The 27830-nt window shown below is 44.1% G+C and overlaps 1 protein-coding gene across 1 annotated transcript; it reads left to right on the top strand.

Annotated features, from left to right (window-relative positions):
• The first annotated feature begins 950 nt into the window (after positions 1–950).
• On the top strand, positions 951–27830 carry trpm6 (transient receptor potential cation channel, subfamily M, member 6). The gene is made up of 38 exons (XM_062543864.1): positions 951–956; positions 1482–1561; positions 1670–1708; positions 1894–2080; positions 2228–2441; positions 2675–2799; positions 2942–3113; positions 4332–4506; positions 4724–4847; positions 7538–7610; positions 8911–9011; positions 9489–9623; positions 9922–9975; positions 10329–10463; positions 11365–11630; positions 11940–12168; positions 13519–13674; positions 14032–14160; positions 14319–14447; positions 15634–15882; positions 16447–16621; positions 16778–16895; positions 17237–17430; positions 17880–18012; positions 18526–19586; positions 19709–19806; positions 20139–20247; positions 20504–20550; positions 20627–20691; positions 20896–20921; positions 21014–21064; positions 21285–21350; positions 21932–22239; positions 22752–22834; positions 23187–23392; positions 23669–23723; positions 24197–24306; positions 25186–27830. Exons 1-38 carry the CDS (start codon positions 951–953, stop codon positions 25263–25265), a joined length of 5763 nt encoding a protein of 1920 aa, XP_062399848.1. The 3' UTR covers positions 25266–27830.

The raw sequence follows: 27830 nt of genomic DNA, 5'->3' as shown, positions 1-27830 counted from the left end.
ATTTAGAAACATAGCTTTCATAGCCCATCCGAAAACATCGCACAGGTGATCAACGTAACCTTGCGGGGTTTTTTTTATTATTATTTTTTTATTTTATTTAATATTTTAGTACGGGATGGGATCAGCTTGTGTGATGGGGCTAGAGCTCGTTTTGGGTTGTTTGTTATCACTGGCATGCCTGAGGGTAGGCTCAGACCAGTTATTTATTAATTTGCAACATTCTTCTCAGAACACCCCGGTTCTTTAACGCCTCAACAAGTGTCAACAGATGAAAGGATATGCGCTTTTGTCTAACCATCATGTTCAGCTTTCTTAGCTCTATATTAGGATGTGTTGGTATAGTCTTGAACGTGACGTGAGGTCTTACATTTATTTTGCCATGCACAAGTTTACATTTTATTTATTTATATTTTATCATGACGCCACTTTAGCGGGAAATCCCACCCACCCACTCCTTCCTACAGCAGAGGGTTCCTACAGCACTGGCATACAGAGCAAAGACATTTATTCTGGCAAAATTCTCGACATACATACATCGACATGACAAATTGAGGTAATTGCCCGAATTCTGACATGCCGCAGAAATGTGTGTTCAGCTTTATAGGCTATACCACTGAGTGAATGAAATGAGTAGCCTTATAAAAGAGTTATTACGTTTAATTGTATTAATATAACGCAAAACTAGCCATGGCGAGACATAAACTACCCTTGTTGTTAGTAAACGTAGGCTACCCCATGGGCCATTTACCAAATCCCTTTATTCAGTGCGAAAATATAGATCATATTCCCGGCCTACAGTATGTTGGTATAGGCTATGGTTCAAGATGTTCAATACGCATGCACTGTTCTTTCGCTGTTGTTTTCAGCTTCCCAAGGTGGGCTACCTACCTGATCAAGCAGTGGAAGCCACCCATATACTATTTCCTCCCTCCTAATGAGTTAACATAGTGATGCCGGTATGTAGCGATGACATTTTGGGGCCAATAAACTAACTGGAAATTTGGTTTCTCATGTCTAGCAAGGTGGGTGTGGACTCATGGGGTGGTGTGAATGCATGGAGTGTAATTCATTCCGAGCAATACCAGGAAAGGGATGTGTGTGCAAGCTTCCTGTGATTGCCTTTTTTTCAACCAAATGTCTTTGTGTAGTTCTGAATCATTTGAGGACGCCCATATAACTCGTGGGACACAGACTTCTACAGTGTAATTCTATTAACATGATTGTTATGCCACACCAAAGGATCCCACTGTAAAACGAATAGTTAAATCCCTTGACTGAATTTCCAAATTGGATGGTTGATAACAGTGGAGTGCCAGTCAGATTTATCTGAGATTTGTTTGCATACTGAGCAAGTCTGTGAAAAAAATGCAGGTGGTGATTTTCTCCATGCTGATTATTAAGAAAACAATGTAATCTGGAATGATCTGATAATCTCCAATTGGGAGTTTGGAGAAGTGACTCTTTCTGATTTCTCATTGAAGGCCAGTAAGACTTGGATTGCGGGAAACTTCTTCAAGAGAGAATGTGTGAAATTCATTCCAGCATCCTGGGACACCCACAGGTCCAATAGACTTATATTATCATGCCTTAGGCTATATAGTAGAATATATTGACAGTGTAATAAAGTATTTGTAAAATGTAGGTAAAATATATATTTATTTGTTTACAGATGTTCCTCAGTTTGTCAGGTGTGCCAAAATCTAATCAGGTATTAGTATATTGATTTTATAATTTTTGTAATGGTCTCAATCTTCAGTTCTTGAATTTTCCCTTGGGGATCAATAAAGTATCTGTCTATCCATCCATCCATCCATCCATCTCAAGCATCATCAATTCAATTTAGATTTTAGATAGTCTCAGATCTGTGCCCTGATACGTTCTTGACCTCCCCAGGTGCTGTTGTGGGAGGCTCATAGGGGAGCACTCGGCATTCACACCCAGGACCCTGAGCCTCACCCAGGCAGAGCTCACTCAAGATGCTGGGGAGTGGTCCGTGGAGCTCCACACCAAAACCAGTCCAACAGACGCTTTTGGCTCGATAGACTTCCAGGATAGCGCAAAGAGGTCTTGTCGGGCCAAGGTGAGTGATAGATGAATGGTGGTCAATGAGAAGGCGTTTTTTTTCTATCCATATTTGGTCCTGTTTTCATTGATTTGTTTGATTGATTAAAAATAACATGTGGTACTGTGTCATAGCACTGATATGCACCTGTGTTCTCACCTGCAGTACGTGAGGCTGTCGTGTGACACCAGAACGGAGCAACTCGTGCACCTGATGCTACGAGAGTGGCAGATGGAGTTGCCCAAGCTGGTGATCTCTGTCCATGGCGGGGCCGAGAACTTCGCTCTGCCCCCCAAGGTGTCACAGGCTTTCTGCAAAGGGCTCATCCGAGCAGCGGAGAGCACAGGGGCTTGGGTATTCACAGATGGCATCAACACAGGTAAGCATCATCATCATCTAAGGAAAGATTACAGCCAGGTAAAAGTCATTTACCTGTCAGGTTATATCCCTAACATCCCTTGAGTGACTTAAAATGCTTATGGGGTACGTAGTTTATTTCCAATTGTTGAAGACTGATGTTATGATTTTGCCTTTTGCTGTAGGGTTCTGTTGTGGGTGTGCTAGCTAGGGCATTGTGTGTAGTGAGTATTAGTAGTGTACCTTGTGTTACAGGGGCGTCCAGGTACGTTGGGGAAGCCATGAAAGAGTATGGCACCCATGACCTGCGCAAGAGGAACGCTGTGGGGATCACACCTTGGGGAGCCATTGAGAACCACACTGACCTCATAGGGAAAGATGTGAGTTCAACATGATGTGGAGAATTGACAGACTCCCTACTCTCTCTCTCTCTCTCTCTCTTTCGTGCCCTGTCGTTCCTTGTTTGTGGAGTACCGTGTTTTTTGCTGTGTCTCTGTTAGCTGTGGCCTTCTCCTGTGTCAGGTGCTTAGGCCCTATCAGACTGTGGGGAACCCACTGAGCAAGCGGGCCTGTTTAAACGGCTTCCACTCCCACTTCCTGCTCGTGGACGATGGCACTCTGGGAAAAAATGGCGGACAACTGGATCTGAGGAAGAGACTTGAGCGCCACATCCGCTCGCAGAAGATTCACCCCAGTGAGTGTGTTTGCTTTATGTAATGATGATGCCACTGCATCTGCTACTGTTCCATGCAAACACAGAGAATGTGTACGAATATATGCATGATTCAAATGTGCATATTCATTCAAAATTCTGCGTTTAGTCTCTTGATTGTGCCAACATTATGGTGCATTCCATTTAGTTTGTCAGTCTCGTACATTTACCCGCCCGACATGTGAGAATTAGTGGCTAGCATGAACGCTGGAGTTTGTAGTCTTTTGGGAAAGAACATGGATGCCACCAGGGCAGCAACTGTCTCTTAGTGCTGGACATGTGTCTAGAACACAAGCAGATGTCCCTCATTCTCCCTTTTTGGGTATGGTCAATGGGAATGAATAATAAAAACATTTTTAGGCAATTTCAACAAGAACTGTCGCATTTCTAATGAGCTAGATGGGGATTAGCAGGCTAGCTAGTCATTGTTATTGTTTTGTGCTAGCCTCTTTAGCAAACCAGCTGGAAAACAAATCATTACATTGTATTGCACGCACAGCAAGACCGTTAAATGTATGAATTGGTGACCAGATTGAAGCAGCAATGTAATGTAGTGTGTTAAAGCATTCCATTGTCATTAAAACGACCAACACGGTACAAATACAAAGAAAACACATGTCATCTCATCTCGACTATGGGCGCAGCCATATTTGTTTACAGGTCGTAAGCCCAACTCGGGGTACTCGCAAGTACTCCGAGGTAAAGGGGGCGTTCCTCCGTAAAATGCTGCAAGAAAGCTGGGTAATTTACACTTTACAACTCGGGCGGGTGACTTACGATACAAATGGATCGCAGGGTTACCTTAAAGGTGCACTATGAGATCTTGCATGGTTTTTTTAGAGCAATTTGATTTTTGTCTCAAATCATAGCCATCTCCTTTTGATCAGCTTGCTGCCTGGTCCCTGAATACATTGTGAAAAAATCCGGTCTCTGGAGACAACACAGGGGCTGTAAAACATGAAACAAACACTAGGAGACAGGATGTGTACCAAAACATAACAAACCATATTTCAGCCAACTTGATTTAGTAGCATGCATTGGAAAGTAGTGGTTTGTTTGTTTTGTCAACAGAAGTAACATCATTCAGGATTTCATAGTGCACCTTTAATTTCCTTTTTTCGATTTTGCAAGTTGATGTCTGTTGAAACTCTGTTATAGATACGTGTCCTTGCGTGCGTGTGTGTGTGTGTGTGTTGTCAGGACTGTGCCAGGGTGTTCCTGTGGTGTGTGTGGTGGTAGAGGGTGGTCCGGGCATCTTGGCTCAGGTGCTGGAGTACGTGAAGAGCTCTCCCCCGGTGCCCGTCGTTGTGTTTGAGGGCACTGGGAGGGCAGCCGACCTGCTGGCATTTGTGCACAAACAGACCGCTGGAGACAGGTGATCTATGCTCGCTCTATTTTATCCGCATGCTGTGTGTTAGTGTATGTATGTGTGTGTGTGTGTGTGTGTGTGTGTGTGTGTGTGTGTGTGTATGTGTATGTGTGTGTGTGCATGTATGCATACGTGTGTGTGTGTGTGTGTGTGTGTGTGTGTGTGTGTGTGTGTGTGTACTGATGTGACATCCCATGTAATATGCATGTCTTTGCATTCGCAGACAGATGGATAGAGACATTAAAGATGACCTGCTCCTGAGGATCCAGGACGTGTTCAGCACGGGCAAGATGGAGGCCAGTGAACTCTACGGCCTCCTCATGGACTGCATGGACCACCGAGATGCTGTATGTACAGTATTCGCTGTATGCAAGAGTGCACGTGCACAATGACACGTAATATGAATGGATTCGGTAACACTTTATTTGAGGGGGTCTACTGTACATAAGGGTGACATTTTATTGCCTATAATGTCAAGTTGTCACGACAAAGACACCGTCAAATAATGTCATCTTGGCTAATATCAAGTTGTCATAATGATGACACCAAAACAATGTCAACTTGACATTCCAAAAACCGAATGACACATACAGACACATACAGACACATACAGTCATAAACATCAATAATGTGTCATTAATGTGCATGACATGTGTCATGTCATTCTTATGATGGTTACAGTACATGTCACCCTAATGTAGACCCCTTCAAACATGGATGCTAACTCAGTAGACTTTTTGTCAACTTCAACAAGCTGTGAGCTCAACACTCTCACCAGAGTCACAGACCTTCAGTATACTCAGTGAAGAGCTATTTGATCTTTTGGTCTCACTGATGTTGACAACATCTACAGTACACACAAACACACCCACACACACGTTCGCATTTATCATCTCTTCTCATCACTTCCCTTTCCTGTGGATTTTTCAGCCTTCTCTTCTCATAAACATTACTAAGCAGAGCAGGAATGTGTGGTATGTCACAGTCAGGTTGCTACTACAAGCCTTCGGTAGCACTTTTCAAAGATAAGGAATGAAAATAAAGAATTATATACATTGGCTAAAATCGGCAACATATCAGAATAGCGAGGCAGGGGTAGTGTAGTGGTTAAGGAGCTTGGCTAGCATGCAGTTGCCTGAAAGTTGTCGGAAGTGCAAGGCACTTAACCCCAAGTTGATCCAGGGACAATGTAATCCCTTGTAATATAGCTGACATATGTAAGTCGCTTTGGACAGAAAGTGTCTGCTAAATGTAATGTAATAAAAACACGCCATGTGTTGTGGTTGTGCGGCCATTGTGCCAACGACATTGTGGCTAAATATGAGCACTGCTGAATATTTGGGAGGGGGGCATGGCCACTTCCGAATCCAATTAGCAATTAACACTTAACAATTCACTAATTAGCACTGTGGAACTAGGCGTCCGAAGGAGACAATGCAGACAGGGGATCTCTGAAGACTGCGGATCTTTATTCGCCGTATTGCAGTGATAGTACAGCCCAAACAATGTCCAGACCGACCATCAAGCAATAAGAAGTAGGTGAGATGTCACCAGCTGGCACCATTCCCAAAAACACCTTTTAGGCAATCAGCGTCGAGCAGGATCTAGTATATTGGTGGAAGCCATCTTCATATCATGCATAACAATATATGCACAACTGTGAAACCTTGTGTTTTTCTGGTTCTTTCCATTTGGGGCTTTCTTATCTTGTTTACTTCCTATCTGGCAGTGTCCACCTGGCACTTGTCCTTGCTCTGTCCCCACCAGCTGATATCATCACCTCTCCCTTGATCCTTCTCCCAGTACTCTCCCACACCCCACTCCTCTGACTGTTGTTCCGGTTTGCTCAAGATATGTAGTAACCTTGAAATGCTTAGTAAATGCTGTAGCCCCCAATATTGCAGCGCATGACTATGAAACCATGAATGTATCCTTTGAACCATGAAAAAACACCACAGCCCCTCAAAATATACTATGATTATGGACTTGGAACTCACTGATATATTATAATGTGTAACTTAAAGTAAAAAAAAAAACGTATATATTATAAGTTATACATTTATTTCATCAGTGTTGTTGCTTCTTTCCTCTCCTCATTTTTCCTTCTTTTTGTCATCCTTTTCTCATTCTCATTCTCATTCAATCACCAAGTTCTCCCTCTGTCTACACCCTCCTCTCCTCCTCTCCTCCTCTCCTCCACTCCTCCTCTCTTCCTCTCCATCTCTCCATCTCTCCATCTCTCCCTGTGTTGCGAGCACAGTGTTGGCATTGTTGTGTGTGCCAGCGACGCCTGCTGTGCACTGGGCCTCAGCACTCCAGTCATGGAGCTGTGAGCCCCCCCACGTTCACAAATCTCCATCAAACAGAATGCTTGAGTTTGGCCACACCCAGCCGTCACATGCTCTTTCTCTCTCTCCCTCTCTCCCTCCCTCCCTCCTACCCTCTTTCTTTCTCTCAGTCTCTCTTTTTTTTTCTTTTTAGTTCTTGCGTTTCTAAATTAAGAGTGTGGAGGACTAATTGGAATGATGGGCCATGAAGCATATTTCCATATTAATAGAAGTGTGGGGATTAATTTGCTCCCTGGACACGCCAATGCTTTGATTGGATGTGAATCACTCAGAGAAGAGTGCTGTAGGAGATGGGTGTAGGGGAAGAAGCCCATAAGAACTGAACTGGGTTTTCTGCACTGGAGCAAAGTTAAATGGCTGCTCTGAGGGGGGTAGGTGTTTTCCTGTTTTCATTGCTTAGCACCTCAAGCTTATAAGAGGGAACCACACAGGAATGGAAATGAGAAGGCGCAAACCAGTGTGTTGCGTCGTGAAATGTCTCTGGATGGAGATAGACGAGTAAAGGTCACCTCTAGAGTTATTCACTGTGTGGACAAAGTTCTGGAGGCTGTGTTTACCTTCCTAAGATGTCTGAGAGCAGGCCCAGCAAATCTTCCAACAATCTCCATTGTTCTTCCAAGACAATGTTTTGTTTGTTTGTTGTCTGCATAAGAGTTCATCTTAGCTCTTTCTCTTCACTCTCAAACCAGGTCACAATTTTTGACTGTGACTCTGAGGATCAGCCTGATGCAGATGTAGCCATTTTGACAGCCTCACTAAAAGGTAAAATAACCCATATTATTAACCTATAATATAATTGACATTTTATTTTCATCACCACCGTGAATCCCCCTGACGCAATCATAAACCAATACCATTACATTATCTAGGCCCTTCTTCAGAATTGGGTTAGCCTAATGTAAATAAGTTGTCAGATCAAATGTGTTGACAACAGAGGCAATATAAGTCAAGTCCACCCTGTTAAATGTGTCCTAAACACTCTCACTTCATCATTGTCAAGTGTTTTAGGCCCTGTGTCCACCAATCACGTTTTTTTCGCACTGATGGGAGCTATTTGCAGTACAAATTCTATGAAGTGCAAGAGCGGAAAAGGCCGGAAAAAGCCACTCGGCACTGACCGCTTTTTTCCCGCAGCACTCTGAGCGTCGAAAGTTGAAATCTGTTTGACTTTTGGAACAATGCTGGACTTGTCCATGTCACTTCTCTCTTAAAGACCAATCAAAATTGAAGAGGGGGAAACCTCGTAACGTCGCAACAAGCACTGAGACCGCTGACTGAAGCGCTGAGAAAGGAGGCTGAGGGCACTCTCAGCGCAAAAAAACATGATTGGTGGACACAGGGCCTTATTCTCTTAGAGTGAGGATCAATTCACTGGAAATGATTTCCAGGGGCAGACATCCCGGATTCAGAAAGTTAAAGTCCTGCCAAGTATTTTATCCAACCATTTAGTAAACCAGCTAATCCTAATTAGCAGCCAGGTACTGTAGATCATATAATTAGTGATATCACTGTGTTACGTGCACAGGTAGAGATAATATGTGGCAGGACTTTTACTTTCTGAGCCTGGGATGTCCTAGCCTGACGAGCCAGACCCACATCAAGATGTAGGGTCTGGACACTCACCATAGACAGGGCTCAATCGGAGGGGTGGGATAAACAGTTGTCTTTCAAATTCCCTCCCCGCAATAGGATAACGCTAAATGAATCATCCTCTTGTTTTCAAGTAGCAGGATGCGTAACCTTCCCTCTCCACGCAATAGGATAACGCTAAACGAATCATCTTCTTGTTTTCAAATAACAGGATGCGTTACCGTCGCAACTTCTGGTCGCATGTCAGTCACCATTATGTTAAGCCCTGTGATTGGGCCGCTGGTGCTGGGGGTTCTCAGCTTCCTGGCTCAATGGATCGTGCCTAGACTGCCCCGCCAGCCAAATTACATTTGCTGCCGCTAGGGGCGTCTAGATTTCTAGGCTAGGGATGTCCACCTCTAATTATTTCCATACTTCAGCTATGTTCTGCTTTCCATGTGCCTGCTGTGTGTTGTGGCGATGCCTCCGTCAGGCATGCAGGCCTCCGCCCTGGAGCAGCTGAGCATGGCTCTGGCCTGGGACCGAGCAGACGTGGCCAAGAAGCACATCCTGGTGTACGGACAGCACTGGCAGGTACCGCTGCAGTCAGCCTCAGCTCTTAACCGAGGCAGGAGAGCGCAGTGATTACATGTCTCTGCCTTTACTTTAGCTGTTGATATGTTGATTTTGTTTTGCTTATTAGTTCCATTCTCTGGTTCAGGAATGACTGTAATTATCTACTGTAATTAGTCAGTAAATTAACAAATCTAAAACATTGACACACAATGGGGGATGAGGGGATGCGGGGATGCTAAGGGATGCTGAGTAGATGCTAACACACACAGACTTTTGCCTATCATTTCTGTGTTATACATCTACAGTAGGTGGTGAAGCTGCCTGTTGGTATTTGCTGATTTATGTGTGTGTGTGTGTGTGTGTGTGTGTGTGTGTCTGTCTGTCTGTCTGTCTGTCTGTCTGTCTGTGTCTGTCTGTGATTTTGTGTGTGTGTGTGTGTGTGTGTGTATGTGTGTGTGTGTGTGTGTGCGCGCGATGCGTGTTTGTGTGTCAAAGGTCGGCTCCCTGGAGCAGGCCATGCTGGATGCCCTGGTCTTGGATCGTGTGAGTTTTGTGAAGCTGCTCATTGAGAATGGCATGACGATGACCCGCTTTCTGACAGTTTCCCGCCTGGAAGAACTGTACAATACGGTAATCAACTGTCACCGCAATCACATATCGTCCCAAAGTCTCTTCTTGAGAGAAAGGTAGCATTTTAGCTGTGATGACATTGCCATTACCTTTGACAGATGTTTTCATTTTTCCATCACACCCAGCAAACTGACTGATGATTTCCGGCGTTACATTTACAGATGTGTTGATTTGTGTTGTATTTGTGTTGTCATATGCCCAGTTGTCCATGCAATAAGACATCGGCAATAGAGACGAGAGATGCTACTGCTTCATTAATAGAATGTGTTTTGTGCATCTTCCTCTCTCTTTCTCATAGCACCAGGGTCCAACAGATACTTTTCTTCACCACTTAATTGAGGATGTCAAAAAGGTGCAAGCTTTTTAGTAGAATTACCCGGTAGTTGAAATTTTAAATCCGTCTATTGCATATTTTTCACTAAGGAAATGTTCTGCACATTATAAAGACCAGTTCACACCAAAGATTTGTGACGAGACGAGTTGCAGCGGTGTGAATGAAATGTTGCACATTGTTGCGAGCCGTCGCAGAGCATTCAACATGTTTAGTCGCAGTTGCAAGGTTTTAGAACGTCGTGTCTCGTCTCATCTCGTCTCGTCTGGAATCTTTGGTCTGAACCCTACTTTAGAATACTGTGGATGTGGTTCTAATGTTCTAATGTTCTAATGTTCTAATGTTCTTCTCTCTGTTGGGTCCGTGTTCTGCAGCATGTCCTCCCAGCTGGGTACAGGATCTCCCTGATAGATGTGGGCCTGCTGATTGAGTATCTGATCGGAGGAGCCTACCGCAGCGCTTACACGCGCAAGAACTTCCGCGCCGTCTACAGTCGTCTGTGTGCTCAGGTGAGGACCACGACCTTGGAAGTTTGTTTTTGAAGGTTTGATCTCCAGGGCAAATCTGGATAAGGGAATTCAGAGTAATATGATAAATGATGGCATTTTCGTAAAAATTGAAGAGCCTAATGTCTTCAATCCCCTTACCAAGACAAAGCCACAAGGTTGCACACACAATCTTTGTAAAACTGGACTCATTTCTGTCACTCGTTTCTGGCAAAAGCAAACATGCCATCGTGGTCCGATGAAGGCCATACTTACCATACATACCACATAAAAAGACTGGGAAGGAGCATCCTCTCAAACAAATCACTTCTACAAAAGATATTTCATGAGGAACGTTACCATTTACTCTTCAGATAGGAGGTTTATTAGTTCAAGTTTTTTCAAGATCAAGGATTATCACTAAACCACTACGCTTCTTGAAATACTCAGTACTACTCATGGGAGTGTTTTGCTGCTGTTTTAGGGGAGCTCTCCAGAGAGCTCAGGTCATTTTGCCAGACAGAGGGGAGGCCTCTCTTCTACGGGACGCTCAGCCAAGACGCACTTCTTCCGCACTGCTCAGCCGTACAAACACAAAGTACGTCAAAATCTCATTCTTCTCTGCTTTTATGTTTGCCTGTGAGCTGTTTAGGGTTTGTTCGGATTTGGGGGTTTTAATCGTCGCAATGACCACATTCAGTCACATGCGAGTCGCTAAAACGAGACCTAATTAGCACAGCAGATAGTAGCAGGTAATGCAAGTGTTTACTGTAAAGTAACTGCTGATTGGATGGCGGTGGTAGCATAGTGGCTAAGGAGCTGGGCCTGCAGTAGCCAGAAAAATTGTGGGTTCAATTCCAAGTTCAGTTTATGATGTTTAGTGTACATTAGTGTACATCACAAAACCCTGTGCGATGTGTTTTAGGAGAAACCGGACACTCCGTCCGAGCCGAAGGTGGGCCCGAGCGCCGAGCTGAGTGAGCCTGCTCTCTACGTTTACAACTTCAGCGACCTGTTTGTGTGGGCGGTGCTGAAGCGGCGCCAGCAGATGGCGCTCTTCCTGTGGCAGCACGGGGAGGAGGCCATGGCCAGGGCCGTGGTGGCCTGCAAGCTCTACCGCGCCATGGCCAACGAGGCCAAGGAGAGCAACATGGCCGACAGCCTCGCGGATCAGCTGAAGACCTACTCGCTGTTAGTGCGCACACACACCACACACACTTCACACATCAATTCACAGAAACACCTTGACACATGTTCTTTATGCTCTGTCAAACAAAAGAAGTTAATTTCTCAGGGGAAGTTAACATATTTTGTACAACTGTACAGACAAACTCTTACAAGTTAGTTATGGCCAACCTGCACTACCCCATTGACTCAAAACACATCGTAAACACACAGTAAAGATATAATGTGCAGAGCATTCTGTTAGCTGAGAATGGTAGCTCACTTTCAGCTGACCCCCCCCCATTCACCGAGTCCTTATTGTGCAAACATCCCCAGAGAGTTTGGGCAGCTGGCTGTGGGCCTGCTGGACAAGGCCTTCCGGGAGAATGAGCGCATGGCCATGAAGCTGCTGACGTCCGAGATGAAGGACTGGAGCCACTTCACCTGCCTGCAGATGGCCGTGTCGTCCGGCCTGAGGGCCTTCGTGGCCCACTCCTGCACCCAGACGCTGCTGACCGACCTGTGGGTGGGCCGGCTCAACATGAGGAAGAACTCCTGGTTCAAGGTGAATTCAATTAAAAAAAAAAAATAAAAAAAAATTATTTATCCCCGAGGGGCAATTTCTCCATGCAGGCATAGTGACATATAAGACGCACAACAAAAGACAAGACAAAAGGGAGAACAGGACAGACAGGGGTGTGAATGTGTGTGTGGGTCCCAGTCTCCTAGTACCAGGAGAGAGAAGGAGGGCCAAGGAGGCGGCATGCTGCTCTGCTTAACATGTTCATTAAAGGGAAATTACGCAGGTTTGACGTTTTCGTCGCCGGTTTTGCTTTCGTTTTTTCGCTCGTTTTACGCTTTTAGAGCTTCCCCTACAGTTTTAGCGTATATATTTTACAACACTCCTCAATCAGTCAGTCTGCCTTTTCATGAGCATGATCGCGAGGCTGGAGACTTTCTGTTTGCCAGTGCTCGGTGGCACAAACTTGCATGCGTGGTTTTTCAGCTCAGGGGGAAGCGAGACAGCGTCATTTAACATGAAATAAGTCAATTAGCCATTCCAATGACTCAGAAGCTGATAATGACTCAGAAGCTGATTAGTTAAGGCAAATTAAGCTAAAAAAAAACTTGCATAGTTCACCTTTGATATAGTCATTCAGCTGTGGAAGTGTTCAGTAGTGTGTCTGATTAAAACAAATAATAATAATTGTATTAATACAATCTAAAATTACACTTGAATATGACTTCTATTTTTGTATTCCTGTTCCCATAACAACAAATAAAAGGATGATTATATAAAACTGTATGTAACACAGCTAGCTTTAATGAAGACAGTGAAACGACATTATAACAAGGAAAGAAACAGTCACAGTGGACTCTACCTCCTGGAGCTGAGCTAATTAGTAAATCCAGGCAGTAGACATAAAATACACAAAACACTGGGAAGGACTTTTTAAAACATGGAAATTTATAAAATGTCTGCACTTGTGTTGTTCTAGCTTGTGTATGCTGTTTTGACTAATTACTAGACCTGCAGTAATTACCAGACTTCCTCTAGATCCGTATAGCTGAGGGTAATTTGTGCGTGCATGCGTGCGTGCGTGCGTGCGTGCGTGCGTGCGTGCGTGCGTACGTGCGTGCGTGCGTGCGTGCATGTGTGTGTGTGTGTGTGTTCGTGTTCGTGCTTGAGTATGTACTGTATATGTGTCGTTATTTGCTTGTGCAGGGCTGTGTTTTTCTATGTATCTACAGTACTGTATGTGTCATTCATTAGCATATGTATGTGCAGTGTGCGCACGTGTATGTATACGTAATTGTTTTCAGCGCACACTGTAAATTTACTGTATGTGTTGCATTATTCATAAGCATGCGGATGTGTGTCTTGTGCTTACGTGGCTGAACATGAATGCAACAGATCATCCTGTGCATCCTGGTGCCAGTGTCCATTCAGCTGTTGGAGTTTAAGAGCCAGGCGGAGATGTCGCACGTTCCTCTGTCCCAGGAAGCACTGCACTTTGGATTGGACAGTCGTGGCCTTGACGCAAACGAATCACAAGGAGGACCAAAGGCAGTAAGTGCTGATCACCTGCAGTACCAGTAGAGGGGAGATCTGGTGTAGAGATCTTTTCCCGATGGCTAGAACCAGAGAGGGTTAAAGCGGTAATGTCAGTTAGTATGTAAAGTAAGTAAATTTAATTTCTAGAGCACATTTAAAACAGTTTCCACTGACCAAAGTGCTGTACATAGGATATGGCTAAAAAAAGAGAATAAAAGCAAACAGAACAAGAAAAATAAAAAGTCAAGCACAGAGAAAGTAAGCAAGACAAATACAAAAATACAATAGACAAAATAGACAATAGTAATGAAGGATCTTTGCTAGAATATAGAAATGCAATGAGTTTGAATGCGGCTGTTGGGTCCTTCACAGGGGTACGATGCCGAGAAAGCGTCGGAACGCCGGGAATGCTCCTCAGATCTCTTCTCACAGTGGATTCAGTGGCTAAGGAAGTTGTACGACTTCTACAACGCTCCAGTGGTCAAATTCTGGTTCCACACCGTAAGTGCACATCTCACGTTTCCTCTCTCAATGGAGGACATGATCTCGGACGAAGAACAGCACTGCATCAAGTAGACATTATTAGACATCATAATGACAGAGCACCATCATAAATCATGAACAGATATCTTTCTCTGTTGTCATGGTTTGTTTTGCAGATGTCCTACTTGGCTTTCCTCATGCTGTTCTCCTACACGGTCCTGGTGCGGATGGAGGATCATCCCAGTCCTCAGGAATGGCTGGTCATTGCTTACATCATATCAACAGCAGTAGAGAAGGCCAGAGAGGTGAGAAAGTGAAGGTCACAGGCCATCAGCACAGGCCATAAAGCAGAATAGCAGAATGTGTTTGTTTACCTTTAACGGCAACCTTAACAAGATTTGCTCTCAGGGGTCTCTGGTTGAGAGGCCCAATGAATATGCACATTGTCTTCTGCAACAAAGTATGAGCATAACTGCGATATGATACAGAGGGAATGCGCCGAAAGCCCTCTAGAAAAAGATCTCTGAATTCCTGTAGCATAGCAGCTCTTTTGCATTTGATTTCGGAGGAGGGAGGGGGAGGCAGTTTCCTACACGAAACTAGGAAGTTTGGTAGGTTGCTAATCGCCTACACAAGGGCTGCTCAGACAATGGCAGAAGTGCCGTTTGTCATGTTGGCATGAGGTTGTGTGCCATTATAATGATTTTTGGAAACAAAAAACTATTACAGTAATGTTCTGTGTATTAGCCGTATTGTGTATAAGCCGCAGGGCAGTGTTTTATGCAAGTAAAAAGAAACAGAAACATATTAATACCATATTAACTGCCCCCATGAAATTTTGCAAAAACAATGTATAAGCCCCGGCTAATAGTTGGGAAATTACGGTAAAGGTGCCTTTAATATGACACGCATTCCAACAGCATGTCATGAACTTCACTTTGACTACTGTGAAAAGCTACTCATGTATAGTCTATCCATAGGAAAATAGTCATTGGAAGTGCAGGAAAAACAGATCTAGCTTCAAAATGAGAGTGAGAAAAGATAGGGAAAATATTGACAGAGGGTGGGCATGTCCCATATAGGCTTCCATTAAAGAGTAAACGTATTCCTTGAATTCCACTATATAGTGTGCGTGCTGGTCTCAAAGGCCAGAGAGTTCTCCCTTTATGTTGATATGATTATATGATAATGATTCTATTGCACCTCATTCCACTAGCTGAATGACACATGACTTTGGAACTTTACCAGCTGCAGCACATTCTGCCAGAGACGCTCTCTCTAATGTCTTACCTGATTTATTGCCTTTTATCAGCCATCGGTGCAACAGCTTACGCATAGTTCATAAAACAAGTTTATCTGTGTTCTTTATTTGTACTACTCACACACAATTTGACCTTTTGACCTGACTGTTTACAGCTATTCTCTACCTTTTCAAAGCCAACACAAAGTGTTTCCTTTGCTATTTCCTTTGACGTGTTCTCACTTTGACAGGTGTTGATGTCAGAGCCTAGAAAGTTAAGCAAGAAACTGAAGGTGTGGTTCAGCGAGTACTGGAACGTCTCCGACTTTGTCGCCATCTCCCTCTTCCTGGTGGGGTTGGCGCTGCGGTGGGACCCGTCGTGGCGGGCGGCCGGGCACGTCGTCTACTGCCTGGACGTCATCTTCTGGTTCGTCCGGGTCTTGGACCTGCTGGCTGTCAATCAGAATGCTGGTCCTTACCTCACCATGATCACAAAGATGGTGAGCTGGTCCACAACGTCCACCTGAATGTGTCAATACACCCATGAACACCTATTCATAATTATGTCCTTGATCTAAAAGAAGAGTGAGATTGAGAGAAAAGATAACATTGTGACATTTAAAGCTGCAGTTGGCAAGATGTTTTTGATCATATTTACTGAAACCGACAGTATGCTCCGACAGAACAACATAAATCAGCCTGTTTTTGAAAAAAAAACGAAAAAAAAACGCCCTTCTACCTCCATCTAGAGCCTGTTATTTGTTTTGCAAAACTCTACCGCTCCCGGTTCTTCTGGTCCAATGAGCGCAGGGCTGTATGATCATTGGCAGATCTGACTGTCAATCACAGTTTGCGTAGAGTCACTAACAAGCACAATCTCAATGGTAGGATGTTCTGTGTAGTGGGGGAGGGTCATGAGAGTTGTATACGGTACATTCAAAAAGTCCCCTCAATCTGCCAGATTTGCCAACTTCAACTTTAATGCCATCTGATATATTATTGTGATCACCAGTGAACTGCACAGACTCAACACTGTTCTATTGTATCTCTGGGCTTGTCTGCAGACCAGCAACATGTTTTTCATTGTGATCATGATGGCCATCGTTATTTTGAGTTTTGGAGTTTCCCGGAAGGCCATCCTCTCTCCCGATGAGGAGCCATCTTGGACTCTGGCCAAAGACGTGGTCTTCCAACCCTACTGGATGATCTTCGGAGAGGTTTACGCCGGTGAAATCGATTGTGAGTCACGTGTCATATCCTCTGGAATGCAACAAATGTTGTAATTGGTGTGGTGATGGTATGTGACTTTGAAGGAGTCACTGCAACTTTGCACTGCACTTTCTTTCTGTCGTGTCCAAGGAGTGACTCTGTGTCTTTTCTCTTTTCGTGTCCCAGCCTGTGCAAACAGTAGCGCCTCTTGTGTTCCTGGTGCCTTCATCACTCCATTCCTCCAGGCTGTGTACCTCTTCTTCCAGTACATCATCATGGTCAACATCCTCATAGCTTTCTTCAAGTACGAACTTTTTTTTTTTAAGCCTTTAATGATAGGATAGTGAAGAGAGACAGGAAGTGAATGGGAGAGAGCGTTGGGGTGGGATCCGGAAAGGACCACGGGGCGGGAATCGAACCCGGGTCACCGGCGTGCGGTGCAGGTGCCCCAGCCAGTCGCGCCACTGCCGGGGCCAAATACGAACTTTAACACAGTTTTTTCCTATCTGCAGATTTACTCAGTCTGGCCAGTCTATTTTGATATGAATGGACATCTCTTTAAATCAAGTGTCCAATGTTTCATTGCATACACGCAATGTATAATGTAATTTACTCTAATTAGTTTTATTTGTTTTTGTTTGACAGTAATGTCTACTTTGACATGAAGTCCATCTCCAACCAGCTGTGGCAGTACCACCGCTACCGCTACATCATGACCTATCAGGAGAAGCCGTGGCTGCCGCCGCCCCTCATCCTGCTCAGTCACATGACCCTGTACGCGAGGAAGGTCTGCAGGAAGAGCCTGGGAGCCTCGGGGCAGGAGCAAGACTCTGGGCTGAGTGAGTCAGAGAAAATGTGCTTCTGTGGAAGTAATAGCACATCATCGACTGGGAATAAATTCTGAAATAAAGTCGGTTTCTCCGTTCAACAAATGAACCAAATAGTGTAAAATAAGATAGTATGCCAAAACGCATTTCATATAAAAGTGCTAATTTGATTCTGCATCTTAATCGTGGTTTACTCAAGTATCCTAGTCACCTCAAGTACACTTGGACCTTGTTAATACTTAGTTGTGAAAGTATCACCTAACCAATAATTTACTTCTCAAACTCTGTGGTGTTTTCACATATAGCTTACAGATGGCCTCTTACCCTATAGTAAGTATAGCTTACAAGGAGGAAGAGAGATATTTTAAGAAGTATTAATCATGATGAGAATGTGATTCTGAAGGTCACTGACATGCCCCCGTGCATAGCAGATGTCAAGTCTACTGTGTCCATTTCTACAGAGCTGTTCTTGGCCAATGACGACTTGAAGAAATTGCATGAGTTTGAAGGGAGATGTGTGACAGGATATTTCTTTGAGAAAAATGAAAACCTGCACTCTAGCCAAATCAACAGGATCTGTTACACAGCAGAAAAGTTAGTATCTGTGCATGTCCCCAATGCCCATGTCTTCATATCAGTATAAACATTTTGCAACCAAATGGTTAGTAGTCAGAAGGGAAAAATTAGGTTGGACCCCTTCAAAATTGGATTTGGATTTTTGGTATCCTTAGGACATCTAGTAAACATTTATGGATGATACATTTAGGCACAGTTTTTATTATTTCCAAAATGGCTGCCAAAACAGTCAGATGGAACATAAGAATACCATATCTCCACACCTAATGGGTACATTTAGATGGTTTTGCTATCTGACATTCAAAAATCATATCACTCAAAAATGCAAACACCTCAATAACTTATTTTTGTTAGGGGTCCAGCTGGAATACCTCCTGACTATGTCATGAAACTGTCAGTATGTGCACAAACCTGTGACAAATCAGATCACAAAAACTATTTGGTTTAGACATTTTCGTATTCATCAAGTACTTTCTGAAAGTTGTGATACTCTGTAGCTCAGAAGTGACCCATTAACTCCCTCTAAATCAGGTCTGGAGAGATGACCGTACTGCTGGGTGAGGTGGCTGAGAAGGTCCACTTCATTCAGGACAGCCTGCAGACACTGGACACCCAGCTTGGCCGTCTCCAAGACACGTCTGCCGTGGCAGTGGACACCCTTAGCCTGCTCGCTGCTTCCGACGACTACCAGCAGAGGGCAGCATTATACGGCCTGCACAGACCAATCAGCAGCTCCCACCTGGAGGTACTTCACAGCTGGTGTCTACCAAGAGGTGGCAGCGCGCCCCCCAGCCATTCGGTCTTGGCCCAGAGGCCCTACAGCAGCCATCCAGCCTCCCTGCTGGGTAGCCTGGGCGTGGGCCAGCAATCTCTCCCCCTGGGGTGGCAGCACCAGAGGAGCAGTGAGGGCAGTGAGAAGGACTCTGGTGGTGAAGAGCCGTGGAAGTCCAAGCCCTGTCCTGTGCACCCGAGGTCACTCCACGACGCCCTCTCCTCGGGGTGCTGCCCACTCTCCCATGATTCCCTGCCCCATCTGGTCGGGTGGAGGGACCGGACTCCTCTCGGGGCGTGCGGGCCGTGCCGCGCCAGCATCCCGCTGGTGCCCTGGAGCTCCGAGGCTGCGGACCAGCACCAGCACCAGCAGCAAGCCAGAGCCTGGCACCATGACTCCCACCTGCCCCCCAGCCGGGAGGAGTCTGCCGACGAGATCGAGGAAGAGGAAGAGGACGAGGACCAAGAGGAAGAGCGGAGCAACTCCGCCGAAATGAGCTTGTCCAGAACGTCCAGCCACGCGGTGCTGCTGTCAGACTCTCCGGTAGACCGAGGCCGGCACATTGGCCTGGTGAACCTGGGCTTCAGTGGAGACGATGAGCTCGCTCTGACTCCGTGTAAGCAGCGCTGCCGGAAGTCCTCGCGGTGGAAGTCCTCCCAGCACAGCCGCTCCCTTTCAGCGAGCGTGGAGAACATGGCCTTCCTGGGAGCTCTGCCAGTCTCTCTCCCCCCCTCGGCACTGGCAGGTGACAGCCCTAGTGTGGATCATGTCAGCGATTCAGGGAAGGACACACCTACATCTCCGTTAAGTCAGAACAGAGGTACTCACAAGACCGGTTTCCATGCGTGGTCTTTTTTTTTATGTGTAGCGTTTTACTTTAAGCAATTGGAGTAAGGTTGTTGAATGTCCGACTGTGGTTTTGATTTCTTTGTGCTTGACCAGAATTGTCCAAGTCTGCTGACCTTACTGAATCCCTGGAGGGTAAGAAAACAGTCTGTGGAAGGAAGACAGTGAAAATCCAGGAGGAGAACTCAGAACATGTAGGAGCCTCTTAGGTTACCTCAGAAAAAAATCCATTTAGTGATATTAAAGCAGATTTGGATTGAAAACAGAAAGTAATATGAAGAAATGTCTTCTATATGAAGATTGACAAAATGCTAAAAATGCTTTCCGATCTTGACTATTCTCATAGACAAGTTGTATTTTTTCTACTGCATTAGTGAGCCTGACATTTAATGTCCTGTAATTTAAATTATAGGCGAATTACGAATACACAGTAGCTGATCCAAATTTTGACACAATATACTGTATTGAGATGGTAAGGTGAGACCGGGGAGGTGGTGGTGGTCTGACCAGTTATTTTCTCCTACAGGTGAGAGAGTTGTATTCACACACTTCAGACTGCTACAAAAGAGGCAGATGCCATGGGAGATTCCCTGCTCTACGGAAGTGCTCGACCTCTGCCAGCCTATCACAACTGAGTAGGATCCTCTTCTTATGGATATCTGGCTGATATCTGAATATACCAGACATAGCCAACAAATCTATGCAACACGTCTAGAATAATTTCACATAATAATTTAGGTCTAGTATGTTAGGAGGGATTTGCATCTGCATGGTGTGGGTCACAAAGCAGGTTTTCAGCTTCACAATACACTACCAAATTGTGTGCGGAGTTTTTTCCTTAAAGAACTTCAACATATGACCTTCTGTTATATTTTTTCTTATTCTTGTCAGGTTTTGACCATGTTGACTTAATGCAGAGGTTTGCACAATCTTTTCAGGTAAGACAGTTTTAAATCTAATGTTGCTTTTGTTTTCTGAGTGCATGGACTTGAATCACATGATGGTCTTTTTTAGGACACAAGGAGCCCGAGTCAGTCTTTGTGGAGCAGCTGGGCGAGGTCAAATAGCCGAAGGTCCTCGTAAGTAGCTGTCCTCAAACACACACACACACGCACATAAACACATTTTCTTGGGTTTAATGGGGACTGTACGTGGCTTATCAAAACACATTTTGGTGACTGCTACAGTGATATAATCAATTTAACAGATGGACCTCACTAAGCCTTTACAGCAAAATGTGATTTGAGAAAATGCAGTTTTTTTCTGTTTATCTTTTCTGGTAGGATCCAAAGTGGAGCTATATCTGAGGGTAGGTGACCATCTACATGTACATTACTTTACACTGCTGTCATACATCTCTGGTGTACGCATATGTGTTTCATGTGTGACCCCCAACTTCAGTGAGAGGCGCCACCTTCCAGTCGACGGAGGACCTACACCCTCACTACTCAGGTAAGTTGGCAAACTGAGCTGTAGGCCTAGAAAGTGTTATTGGATAACTACTGTGGAAATGGTAGATGTCACTGTGTGACTGTTCAAAATGACAGTCTCTTTATCATGTACTGAAGGTACTTGTTCAACAACACTTTCAGCAAGTGCGCCTCAGGTTGATTTGTGTATTTGGTCTTTCTGTTTCTGCTGTTCACTGCCTGTTTTCCCTGTATTTTTACAGCAATGGAGCGCAATAACTTGATGAGGCTGGCTCATACCATTCCCTTCACACCAGTGTCTTTGATGGGTAAGATGACGCTCATCCACTCACTTCTGTAGAGCAGAGATGGAAAAAGTTTGGCCTCTGACAGTTAAAGTTCTAACCCTGTTTTGGTGCTACCTGTGAACTTAACTCGGGTGATTATCTATCTGTGCTAGTGAGAAATCAGCTGCTTTAGGGGAATATTTGGAACATGTGGTTGGACTTTCTGAAGCTGTTGTTTTCCACCCGTGTTTGAAATTCCTGGTCACTGACCAGACCTAGCACCCAGTGTTCAGTACTTCTGTTTCCAGCTGTGACTTGAGGCATCATTATCACTCTTACTGCACTCTGCCCTTTTAAATTATCCTAGAATTGTTGTTAGAATTGCTTAAAAAGTTGTACGTTGCTTTGGTTGAAAAGCGTCAGCCAGATGCAATGCAATGTAATGTAATGAATAGATACTTTATTGATCCCCAAGGGGAAACTCAAGGTCCCAGCAGCTTAAGACACCACACACAACATACACTACAATGTAAACAGGATGATAAAAAGCAAATCAACAAATCAACATGACTAAAAAGAACAGTAAAATATACTAATGTACATAATATACTGTCTGCGGGCAGCCGGTGAGGAGGTGTCAGTCTACACCTTGGAGGAGACGCAGTCAGACGGAGGAGGAGGCGCCGGGAGCAGGGCCCTCAGCGTGTCCTCGTGGTCTCCCCGCGGGCGCTCGGCCATCCTCCAGTCGCTGTCCCACGAGGGGGTGCTGGACGGCGGCCTGCGGCGAGCCTGGCGAGTGGTCTGCACCTGGGCAGAGGAGGGCGTCCTGAAGCCGGGCTGTGTTTACGTGGTCAAGGCCTTCCGTCCAGAGGTGGTCCGAATGTGGCAGAGGGCCTTCCACAGCGATACCGCTCTCCGTCTGTGTTTACGGGTAATGAAATCTTCCCACAAGCCACAAGTCATTTGCTCAAACGGAGTATCCGTATAAAAGTAATCTTTTAATCACGAGTTATCATTTGGTATAGAGTAGCTCACCTCATCTGAAATGGGTTTTTGAAGTCAGCCACTTTGGAAGAATCACCAGCAGTGAGATTGGAGGCACACACACGTACTGTCTTTCAGTCTGTTACAAGTAATATTTTGAAAATACAGCAGTTGCTGATTGTGCCATATAATGCAGGTAAACTTTTAAATAGATAATTTAATTGATCTACCTGAAGTGAGATCAAGGTACTCCACCTTTCGTAGATGCAGAAGACTTGGAAAGTTAAAATTCTAAAATTCTTCTAAAAAGTTGTGTTGACAGCACCATGAGTCTGCAAGGACCCAAAACATGATGTACAAAGTGTCAGGTCTCAAGTGACAGAGCATTGTTAGGCTCGCTTAGTGTGTTTGCTTGCCGTTGAGTGACCAATCTTCTCATTTCTTGGATGTTTGTTGCAGGAAATCCAACAGCAGAGAGCTGCCCAGAAACTCATGTATATTTTCAACCAGCTGAAGCCTCAGAGCATGCGTTACTCTCCCAGGTGATTGGGCACCACTGCCAGGAATCGACTCCGTCACCGAGAAAATCAACACCATTTATTGTAGTGCTGACCTGCTTATCATGACAGTCAGTTCCTGTCATAGTAGTCCCTTTGGTCCTGAGCAGGAGTTCACTAAAGGAAACCTGTCAATTTTAAGTAAAGTAATGGGGTCTTTTCACAGCTGTAAGCGTGTATTTGTTTCACGTTATTGCATCCCCTAGTATGTCCAAGTATCTGTGTTTTCTTTAAGATTCTGTGTGGCTTTTGCAGATTTATATTTCACAATGTTTGTTTGTTTGTTTGTTTGTTTGTTTGTGTGTCAGTTAAGTTTCTTTTTCTGATTACTCCTCAGATTTCTGGATGTGTCCCTTGTGCACTGGCACGGTGATGACCAGTGGCTGACCATTGAGAGGAACATGGCTGGAGATTTCCGGAAGTACAACAACAACACTGGCGAGGAGATAGCGTCCTGCTGTGGTCTGGAGGACACAGTGCTGGCCTTCTCTCACTGGACGTTTGAGTACTCCTGCCATGAGCTGCTGGTCCTAGACCTGCAAGGTATTATCACCTCGGTCTTCTGCAGACTGTAGCATTGCTAGATACAATGGTGTTACTTCTAGAGCCAGGTCGATATGGAGTTTGATATTTAAGAATTTCAAACAGCAATAAATTAGCCAATATTGTTTTTTAACAACTTGAACTTGCGGGCTCATGAACATGTGATTACTGTAGTACTGTAGTAGATAATAAATTTAACTGGAAGCACGTGATGTTTCGTTGTTTTAAGCACTCTATTTGAAAATGGCATATGAGATAACGTGATGCTCTTTGCAGGTGTGGGGCTGGAGCTCACTGACCCATCAGTCATCCGAGCCGATGATGACCAGAGGTACTGTGATGGAGAAGGAGCCATAGCATAATAGCATAACAGCATAAGCGCATTTCATGAAATCAACTGAAATATAACATATGGGAAGCAGTTTATTTGGATAGTCTGCTTTACAGTGGTCTTGTTCATATGACTTGAGTACAGATGTCTTGAGAAACTTTACAGACGGCTTGACATTCAAATGTACAGACACTTTGCAGATGGCTTGTTTACATTCAAGTTCAGTCTATTGTTGTTGGGTAATGACTGAGCGCCATGTTCAATCCCAACCCCTAACCTTAACCATATTATTGTTGTTAACAGTGTAGCAGCATGGCGTATTGGGCTAAGTAAGATGTTCTATGAAAGCAGTTGCCTCTGTGCTTCTGTAGTTACTGGCTATGTGCCAGGTCAGATACATCTTTGCTGAAGCCATCTGAAATAGCTGCATTATTAGTTGTGTGTTTTTCTCTTTGTCCCTGTAATGACTTCAGCTCATCCGCTGATATGGTGTTTGGGCCGGCTAATTTGGGAAGTGATGCCATTCAGAGCTTCATCCGCAAACACAACTGTAACTCCTCTTGTGAAAAACTTGGGCTTTCAGGTGAGCAGTGTGTGTGTGTGTATGTGCATATGAGACAAAGAAAAATATAGACTAGGGGAGAGACTTGGAGGGAATAATATATATGTATAACCATATATTTGCATAAGATCATCAAGAGATTGAATCAGAAAAAGAGGGAATATGTGAGTGGTTGTAAGACATGTCTGTTCAGGTTCACAGGCTGTCCTCTGGGTAGGCTAAGCTGCTTTGTGGCATCTTGTGTGCGAAGAAACAGCTGCTCTGAATCGTCTGATGCTTAAGCACTCTGAAAACAACCAAAGACCAGGGAACACCCAGGAAGAGATAATTAAGACAAAGAAAAAAAATTGTTTCATCGCCATGACAACATAGACAGAGGCAAGGAAGTGTCTCCGATTTTTGTGGCGCACGCAGCCCCCTGCCTTTGATCACATATTTAATAGTTCTTTTGTGCAGCAGAGAGTGCTGACTTTGATAAGTTATTAATTACCGTCGTAACAAGAGGGAGTCATGCTTCTAAGGCGCAGCCACAAACAAACAAACAAAAAACACACTCACTCTTGTTTGATATTTCAAAGGTGCTTTGTGCTTGTGTATGTCTGTGTGTGTGTGTGTCTGTGTGTGTGTGTGTGTGTGTGTGTGTGTGTGTCTGTTCGTCTGTGTGTGTGTGTGTGTGTGTGTGTGTGTGTGTGTGTGTGTGTGTGTGTGTGTTTTGTGTGTGTTTTGCAACCTCTCCAAGAATCTCATCAAAACAAATTATTAGCGAGGAGGAGATTAAAAAAAAAAAAGAAATGTATGGACTTCATTAAAGCATCTGTAATGAAATTTCCCCCGTCTTGTGATAATTTATTCATGCTGCCTTTCTGCATTTCTGGGCATCGTCATGTTTGTGTTTGTCAGACTTGAGGAGGAGGCCCAGCCACGGGAGCGACGCGGAGGCTTCTGAGGAGGAGAGCGACACCATCGTGACTCGCATGTGACCTCCGCATCAGGAGACAAAAAACTCGTGTTAGCGCCCCGGGGTTCCGGGATACTGTGTGGACAAGTCTCAACCTGCTGGAGTCAGAAGGTGCTTCTCAACATCTCTCCTCGATCCTCGAGGGGCGTTCCCACTGATCTATAACTAACACTGGATAGACTATCCCATTGTTTTCGCCCCATCATTCTTTATGTAGATCAGTGAGGATCGAGTCCCGAGGGGTGAGGGAGGACGTATAAAAAAGCCCAAATGAGAGGCACCCAGAGTCTTGAGGTAGTCTGACGCGATTTCTTAAATAGGTTTATTCGTGGGCTTTACCTGCCTTCATTGATAGGGCAGTGGAGAGTAGACAGGAAATGAATGGGAGAGAGATGGGGTGTGGGATTGAGTAATGAGCTCAAGCCAGACTGGAACCTGGGTCTTATGTGTCCTTTTCCACTGCACGGTATCAGCTCAACTCGACTTTACTCGCTTTTTTGGGTTTTCCATTAGCTAAAGCTGGTACCTGGCACTATTTTTGGTATCGCCTCCATTGAGGTTCCAAGCGAGCTGAGCCGGTACCAAAAGGTGACGCTAATGACATTACAGTTGTTTTCTTCAGCATTGCTGTGGCAATCAGCTAGCTTATAGGGGTACTTTGTTGCAGTGGAAAACGAACACCCGGTACATCGAGTAGAGTAGAGTGAGTCGAGTCGAGTGGAGCTGATACCATGCAATGGAAAAGCCCCATTGGTGAGCGCTGGACCCGTAATGTGGTAATAGACACTGCTGCGTGCACATTTCAATATGCCTCTCGTTTCAGTCTAAGACGTCACTGATGCCACAAACAGAGAAGCATTTGTCATGTCTGATGTGAACAACATCATGGTGAACTACCTACTTCTGACATCTGTAACATCATGTTGTGGAGAAACAACACTATCTTGAGTAAACAGCAAATGACATATAATAACTACAGAAGCACTCAGAGAGTGCAGACTTCCGCCAAGCGATAACTTGGATCCAGACCGTAATACGGATCACATCCATTACTTTTTGAGTTATCTTGCGAACAAACAAACAGACAGACAAACAAACAAACCCTGATAAAAACATAAGCTCCTTGGTGGAGGTAATTATAGGGATGATGTTGAGGCACATACTAGTCACATGGAGGCTGCATAACACTGCACAGTTCAGTTCTCACTTCGGACAAACTGTAGCGGCAGTCACTAATGGAAATATGACGTTGTATATTCAGTTTGACTAGGCACTGTATATTCAATATGACTGCACTGTATATTTATATGCTTGGATATAACAGCACAGTGTATGAGTATATTTTTAAAGATAGATTAGTGTTCTTACATTGAGTTTTTTAAGTGTTCAAAACTTTTTTTATTTTTAGTTGTATAGTTTTTTTTGTTTTTGTTTTTTTAAATATCTCCAAAAGTTTGTCTAAAAATGTGCTAGGCCCTTCCCAACATAAGTGCATTTATTACAGTGTACCACATTATGTGATATACCATTATAAATACACTCATCTACATATAGTCATTTCAACTCTAAATGTAATGCAAACTTTAAACATAAAGCTCTGTAATTATAATACATACTCTATATATGTCTGGAAAAACTATATACACTGAAACTGCATACTCAAATGTCTACTTACAGGCTCAACCACTAGAGGTCCTCTTGTGCTCAAATATTGTCAGGACGTCTTTATAACGCTGACATGTAGTGATGGGACATGTCTGTTATTACCACCTCAACCAGATCTCAAGTGCTGTACTTATGGTACTGTCTGTAAAAATAATTGTTAACTTTTAACTTTAAATATTTGTGTTCACTTCTTGACCTTGATCTGTGATGTCACTAAAGTATTGGATTTGGTAGTGTTTCAGTAATGTAATTATGTAACACACAGTGTTAGTTCATGCAAGTAAAAAAACACTGTTGATGTTTAAGAGGTTTGTGAAAAGAACGGTTTATTTTTTTGTATGGGTCTCATCTCTAAAGAAATCAAACACAGCCGAAGAATGCATCCATAAAATGTTTATTTTTTTCCCACAAAGAATTGTCTACAAAAGCGATAAAATATAGAATTTAACAAAAATCACTTCAGTCCTTCACTTAATATGTACAACTTGAAGGAGGAGACACTTTTAAGACTTTGACTGACTTCGAACTTTCACCCAACCCTCTCCACAAAGCTGGGAATTCAAATATTATCACCCCTAAGTACTTGCAAAACACTCTCTCTCACGCACACACACACGCCCACATATACACACAAATACACACAGTCAAGCTTGGCAATTATTTCTCACCCTCTGGTACATTTAATGGAGCTTTGTGGACATGAGGATGCATCAAAGTTCACCGTCAGTCTCGGCCAGCTCACCAAGAAATACAAACAGTTTGATTTCATTTATATTAACGCCCACTTTCTGAATTCCCACTTCTGATTGGTTCTCAAGTAAACATTATGCAGTAAAGCATCTATCCCGGCTGGCCATTCAGCTTCTCAACACTCTAGCTATGGCACTTGGAAAAAAATTCTTGTCCTTCTTTATTAGTACAT

Source organism: Sardina pilchardus, chromosome 8 (assembly GCF_963854185.1).
Source record: "Sardina pilchardus chromosome 8, fSarPil1.1, whole genome shotgun sequence".
Lineage (NCBI taxonomy): Eukaryota > Metazoa > Chordata > Actinopteri > Clupeiformes > Clupeidae > Sardina > Sardina pilchardus.
This window is presented reverse-complemented; position numbering and strand designations above follow the sequence as displayed.

Coding starts and splice junctions, on each gene's coding strand:
- trpm6 (XM_062543864.1), top strand. Junction 20,692..20,895: donor TCAAATAGCCGAAGGTCCTC/GTAAGTAGCTGT, acceptor CTTTTCTGGTAG/GATCCAAAGTGGAGCTATAT. Junction 23,393..23,668: donor GCTGGTCCTAGACCTGCAAG/GTATTATCACCT, acceptor TGCTCTTTGCAG/GTGTGGGGCTGGAGCTCACT.